General features: G+C 41.2%; 1 protein-coding gene across 1 annotated transcript in view; it reads left to right on the top strand.

Annotated features, from left to right (window-relative positions):
* Positions 1–452: 452 nt before the first annotated feature.
* The window catches only part of ALOX5AP (arachidonate 5-lipoxygenase activating protein), a 53,543-nt gene continuing 46,901 nt past the window's right edge, over positions 453–7,094 (top strand). The window contains exon 1 of the mRNA XM_020997230.2: positions 453–681. Within this exon, the coding sequence (XP_020852889.1) occupies positions 618–681 (64 nt within the window). The 5' untranslated portion in view covers positions 453–617. The remainder of the gene's footprint in view (positions 682–7,094) is intronic.

Genomic DNA, 7,094 nt, shown 5'->3' with positions numbered 1-7,094 from the left:
AATTGATGTAATCACAGAAAGTAATGGCTAGATAACAAAGGTCTTGAGGTATTGATATTCCAATAAAGTACAAAGAGTGTCTACCACATTATCATCCTTTTATACAGCATAAAAAAGTTCTCTGTTTGAATCAGAGGGGAACTTGGCATTGGCTATGTGAAGATTAACCATGGTCCAGGTGGCCCTTAAGAGGAAAGCCTGACAGCTTTGAGACACTTTGAGAATTCAAGTTATTCAAGACAAGGTTTGGCTTTGTGGAGGTGACCCTTGCTCCTCTGACAGAGGGCAGCAGGAGGAGAGGAGATTTTCTCTTGTCCTCCCCCTCTCTTCATCTGGCCATGGCATTTAGCAGTGGGCTTCTTGCCTAGGAGGAAACACTGCATCCAACAGTTCAGACAGTTGAGCTGTTTGAGAGGAGCCAAGAAAAACACTCTACAAGTAGCCGCAAACACAGAGAGACAGCATTCAAAGCAGAGAGGAGATTCAAGGAGTAAGGTCTTTGGCAGTAGCGAAGAGAGATGTCTGTGGATTCTGAAGACACCCAGCCCTGACTTTTGAGGATATCTGTGGAGAAGAGAAAACTGGAGGAGCTCAGCTGAGCAGCCTCCCCAGCAGAGATGGAAGAGCAATATAAGGATTCCACAAGAAGAGAAAGGGCATTGGGGTCCTGCAGTACTGGAGGTAGGAATCATCTTGGGCGTAGGTGAGCTTTACTGCCATTATACTCCAAGCTGGTATGCATTCTTCTCACAGGTGCTGTGTGCATCTGTGGGAGAGTATTCCCTAGGTTTATAGAGGAATGTTTTATTCCATTTTAGTAAATGCTTTTTTTGGGGGGGGGGCTAGGCAATGGGGTTAAGTAACTTGCCCAGGGTCACACAGCTGGTAAGTGTCATGTGTCTGTGGCCACATTGGAACTCAGGTCTTCCTAAATCCAGGGCCAGTGCTCTATCCATTGTGCCGCTTCACTGCCCCATTAGTAAATGCTTTTGCTTTGAGTTAATCGTGTCTGCTGGCTGATTGTTAAAGGGAGATGCACTGGTTGGGACTCGTGAGCTAGAGTGTGAGCTTAGTAGTAGTCATTTCTTGGAGGACCCAACCAGCAAAACTGTGAATACTAAGTTGGGGTGGTACCCTAGAGTGGGTCCTATACCTAAGCATATACTTAAGTATTAAGGGGACATGGGATAGAGACCAGGAGTGAATTATAACAGGAGGAAGAGGAGAAGGAGGAGGAGGAGGAAGAGGAAAGAGAAGAACAGTAACAACAACAACAAACAGCAACTTGCATTTCCACGGCACTTTTTGGTTTTCCACGTGCTGGTGGCCGTGGGACCTGCCTTTCCTGTCATTCAGAGGATCATAGATTTAGAGCTAGAGGGGACTTTGGAGTTCAAGAGAACCAAGGTCCAAGGAAGCCAAGTGACTTGTCCAAGGTCATGCAGGTACTCAGTAACAGATACATATTGAACTTGGGTTTCCTGACTCCCAATTCCATGCTAGGTGACTCAGTGGATAGAATGCTAGACCTGCAGTCAGAAACACCTGAATTCAAAGCTGACCTCAAATGCTTATCATCTGTGTGATCCTGGGTGAGTCACCTAACCTCTGTCTGCTTCAGTGTCCTTATCTGCAAAATGGGGATAAAAACAGCACCCCGCTTCCAGGGTTGTTATGAGGGGGGAAAAGGTGCTTTGCAAACCTTAAAGTGTCATATAAATGCAAGCTATCATGATTATTACCATGGTGCTTATCTTGTGGGATAGAATAATTTCCTATGGAATATATACATATATACATATATATACATATATGTATATATGTATACATATATACATATATACACATATATGTATATATATGTATATATACATATATACATATATACACATATATGTATATATATGTATATATACATATATACATATATGTATATATGTATATATACATATATACATATATACATATATGTATATATGTATATATGTATATATACATATATACATATATATATGTGTATATATATATATATATATATATATATATATATATATATATATATATATATATATATATATAAGCTTATGGAATACATTTTAGGTTGTTTTTCTTTTTTAAATAATTTTTTTTTGGGGCTGAGGCTCACTGATCCAGGGCTTCAGCTTAGGCAGATGTGAAGGACTGTGAGGTCAGTATTTTGCCCTCCAAATTCTGGTGCTAGTTCAGGTCCAGGACAGTGATGTCAGTTCACTACATTCCAAGGGGCTTGCTGATGGGATGGGAGACCATTCTGCTGTTGCATGTGAACACAGGGTTAGGTGTGGGCTCCTTCCCCACCCCCACCCCCATCCCTATCCCCATCCCGCACCATTTGCCCTTTGCCTCTTGTCTTTTTGTTCCATCCTGGCAGCTCTCTATTGAGATAAATGGTGTTTCCAGAGACTTCATCTCTGATGAGTGTTCCTCTACAGCTGCAGATGGAATCTGAATGGGAGGCACTCTAATTTAATGATTATCTCAACTGACTATTAAAACTGGCCACTTTAAGGACCTCCTGACTCCCTCACTCCCTGTGTTGGTGAATAGTTCTTTATTTTAGGGGTCCTAACAGGTCATCTCAGGACAGCCAGAGATCAGGGCCCAGTGGAAGAAGCCGTGGCTATTGATCTTCCCTTCATGAGTCTCTTCCCCATTTATCTAGTGATGGTTCTGCAAGACTGCTCGTGATCTTCCATTGTTTACAGACCAGCTTATAACACCAATCCAGTCTTTGGGGTCTCCAAGTTCTTTGCTTCTTCAGGGCCATGTACCTTTGTGTTGGCAAATCGTTCTGGCCATTTGTGGGCTGATTTGCTTCGGTGTGTGTGGATTGGGGCAGTCAACCCAATAAAGGTGGTACAGAAGGTTGCCAGAAATAAGGCAAGAGAAAGCATTGTTAAGCTCTTGTTTATATGGTGGTTGTGCCAGACTGACCCCACTCCCTCCTTCTGCTGTCTTTGGGTGATGGACCTTCAGATAAGCACAGTATCTATATCCAGTAGTGGTGGCCATGGTCTGCCTGGTAGTCATAGATTTCAATATGACACGACTTTCATGGGCTAGGGAAGAAGACTTTGTTAAAATTCCCGCTCATTTCTATATGGCTCTCCCTAGTCCATCTGTACTGCTCCTTCAAATCATGCCTTCCAATACAGCATCTAATGTTGCCATTGTTAATAGAGCCTCTCAGTATATAGAGGCTACATCTGGAGTCAGGGAGCCCTGAGTTCAATTACAGCCTCAGACATTTACTAGCTATGTGACCCTAGGCAAGTCTAGAGTCTGTCTGCCTTAGTTTCCTCAACTGTAAGATGGAAATAATAACAGCACTTACCTCTCAGGGTTATTGTGAGGATTAAGTGAGATAATATTTGTGAAGCATTTTGCAAACCTTGAAGTACTTCGTAAGTGCTAGCTGTTCTTAATGATAATCTCAAGTTATTGGGAAAAATACATTTTGTCAAGATTTAAAAATGCCATTTAGTGATCATCAGCCTGTCTTTTTCTTAGATTTTTTTTATTTGACAAAGCTGCAATCAATTTACAATGATGCAGCTTTTGTATTTTTTGAATCTGGTTTTTCTTTTACAATTTATGATCTAACATAGAGCAGTATTAATGGCTCACTGATATGTTTCCATCTTGAAGTATAAAATTAAAATGTTAAAGCCACTTGTAAACAAGAGAATAAACCTGTTTTTGATTTTTAAAGCATTTAAGAACTCTGTGTATGTAGCCTTGCCTTGTGTGGAACACCCATCCAAGGATGTACAGGGACTCATTTTGGAACAGATTGAATCTGGGACAGCTGTGAGGAAGGTGATTGGGCCGGGTTTCACAGAGAGTTCTGGGGGAAAGACACTGGAAGAAGCTGTGAATGAATGTATAAGATCAGGTCCTTCCATCTTGAGGCCATGTGTGGATTGTGTAGAGTCAAACATTTAGCATGGAATGCATACTTTTCTACCCTCCTCTTTAAAGACTCTGAAAGAAGTGGATCAGGGGCAGCCAGCTGAGGAGCCACGCATCTAGGGAGTGCGGAGGATGGCTGTGACTAATGAGTGGGGAGACTGGTCAGGCTGGGTGAGATGACCCTTGCTGTTCCTAAATGCAATTCCCTTCTCCTGCAGCTCTGAGCTGTCCTAAACAGTCCTGTTCCTCTGGAGTGGGTACTTCATTTCTGCCATATGAACTTGGCCAGAAACCCTGAGGATCTTCCCCTCCCAGACTGATTTTTTTTTTGACTAGGTTCGCCTCACTTCTTTGCCTCGTTTCTTCTTACCTAGTCTTAGTCACTGAATGGTGTAGCCTCAGTCAAACTGAGACCTGGGAAAGACCTTAGCTTAAAAAGGTCAGGGTCTCCCACTGCATCCAGGACCATCTCCATTTATTCTGATCTATAGCTTGTCATTGGACCCAGATGGCTCCAGAGAAGAAGGTGAAGCTGGTGACTTTGCCCGGCCCTGCCTCACTTAAATCCAATTCACTTGCAAGTCATGACATCACCTTCCCAATGTCATGGTCCTCTTCGAGAACAAGGGACAAACAACAATAAACTAACAGTTCTACGGCAACTGGCTATGCTCAGCCCATGTCTGCCGACAGTGGTTTCTCTTTCCCCCAGGGGTTTCTAACCATTCCTTTTTTAAATCAGATAACCTAGTGCTAGATAAAAGAAAATTTAGTGTTTTCTTAATCCTTGTTTGCCTTGTTATAGATCCATCTAGTGCCAGTGTGAGCCTAGAAAATGGGGAGGGGCTTGTATGGTGGGACTGGCACCAAGCAGTTGCCACCTGAGAACATAGATAATAAATAAAGAGAAATAAGAGGAGAGGGAGAGGGAGAAAGAAAAGCAGAGAGACAGAAAAGTAGAGACAGAGAGACAGACAGATGGACAGAAGTGGGCGAGAAAAATTTTAACCTTTATTCCCTAGACCGTATATATGTGTGTGTATATATACATACACCTATATGTATACACACATCTATACACACATACACACACATATATTTATGTACATACATATTTATGTTTTTGTATATATGCATGCATGTGTCTATAGGCTATTTTAGCAAGCCCCAAAGCCGGATGAGTTAGGCTGCATCGAATTTCCTGGGTTTCTCTGCCCTTGGCACTTGACCCCGTATTGAGACTTATCTATCTCCACTGTGATTTGTAAAGAATACTTCATGGTAGTTCAATGTGCAATATAGACTGAATTTTTTTTAGTATCATCCCACAAGTTTTTTTTTGTCTTTTAAACTACTATAAACTTTGAGGAAATATTGCTGAAGACCTAGTGACTTAACGCTGAAAAGGGATCAGAGTGCTTAGTGTCCAGGGAAACAGAGACAGGTGCTTGGAAATCATCCACAGAAAGGTAAAACAAGATGGGTGGAGCTCGGTACATTTGTGTTTCAAGTATCACATCTGGTAAGTACTCAGGTTTCCTTAGAAGTTATTGAAAAAAGGTTAGTTACCTAAAAGAACACAAAACTCTATGCAACTTGCTTCAGGCAAATATGGTACGCAAGTTGAATTTTGCTGTGACTTGCACAGTTTGTGTGGGGTTTGCATTTTTGCCAGTAGTATAGTGTCACCTATGTGCTCACAAAGTGCATGTTGGTTTTGGTTTTCGAGGAGAAAGTGAAAGCATTGTAGGAATCCATTTTTACACTCTAGGTTATTGGGGAGATTGAAGTGTTTTTGGAAAGAATAGAGTAAGTGCTTCAAGGAGGAAATGAGGAAGAAGAAACATATAAAGAGTAAGAAATGAATTTTCACATGCCCCGCCAATCCCGTTGTTAAAAGCAGTTTGGAAGGTCGAAGAATGTCACAGAGAGAAGAAAAGGAACATTTGGGGCTTTGTAACAAGTATGAGAATCTTTATGGGGATCCTGGAGTTCGATCATTTCTGAAAGCAGTGGTCTAGGATATGATGATATGGATCTCAGGTGTCATTAGGGTAGAGGTCATTCAGCAATGATCAGAGGGAAAAGATAATAGTGGTCATGACTCCCTCCTGAGGGATAATGAGGTAGCTATTTGTCACCAGATAGAACAGTGAGGAGGTCCTCTGAGTGGGACCTTATGAACGTGAGGAGATAATTTATAAGAATTGTCACGCTTGGTAACCACTATCCACATCTGCTGTCTTGTGTAGGGATAAACGATACCACCAGAAAAAAAAAACAACCCTAGAAAAATTCTCATAAAAGAGTATGAGATTTAGGCAAAAAACTAAAGACCTTGGGGGCTACATGGATACATGGATAAGAAAATAAATGTCTGAGAATATGATTTCTGTCCCATGGTTTAAAATAAGGAAATCATAGTTTCTTGGCAAAGGATGGAGCACCCCTACCCAAGATCACACAGTTAGAAAGTTTCTGAGGCTGGATTAGAATTCAGGTTTTCCTGACTTCAAGCCCAGTGCCCTGTCCACTCTTCCACCTAGCTGTACCAGAGTCAAGAAGACCTGAGGTCATATGGAGTCTCAGATATTTACTAGCTATGTGACCTTGAGCAAGTCACTTAATCTCTCTTTGTCTCAGTTTCCTCAATTGAAAAATGCATTTAATAACACCATCTATCTCCTAGGGTTATTGTGAGGCTCAAATGACATATTTGTAAAAAACTCTTACCACGGTAACTGGCATATAATAGGTACAGTATAAATACTCATTCCATTCCCGATGCCTAATATTTTGTAGTAGAAATAGACCCAAGATGAATGGCAGTGAAAGAGGTGTGATATTAAATTTGATATAAGAAAAAAAAAAGACCAACTTCTTGACACTTACCTTTATCCAAGAGTGGAATGGGCTACCTTGGAAACTAATGGGCTCTCCTTCACAAGAGGTCATCATGAATCAAAGACTGAATGACTATTTGTTGGGTATAAAGAAGATTCTTATTCAAAGCATGCATTGGTCTTGGAGGCCTCTGAACTCTCACCTCACTCTGAAATTCTATGAAATTCTGAAGCCATGAACAGAAATAATTCTGATGAGAAGAAAAAAAGGGTGAGTTGCCTGAAATGACTAATGTATAC

Source organism: Phascolarctos cinereus, unplaced genomic scaffold, assembly GCF_003287225.1.
Source record: "Phascolarctos cinereus isolate Bilbo 61053 unplaced genomic scaffold, phaCin_HiC Scaffold_726;HRSCAF=1367, whole genome shotgun sequence".
Taxonomy (NCBI): domain Eukaryota; kingdom Metazoa; phylum Chordata; class Mammalia; order Diprotodontia; family Phascolarctidae; genus Phascolarctos; species Phascolarctos cinereus.
The sequence above is the reverse complement of the archived record's forward strand: the minus strand, read 5'-3'. Positions and strand labels throughout refer to the sequence as shown.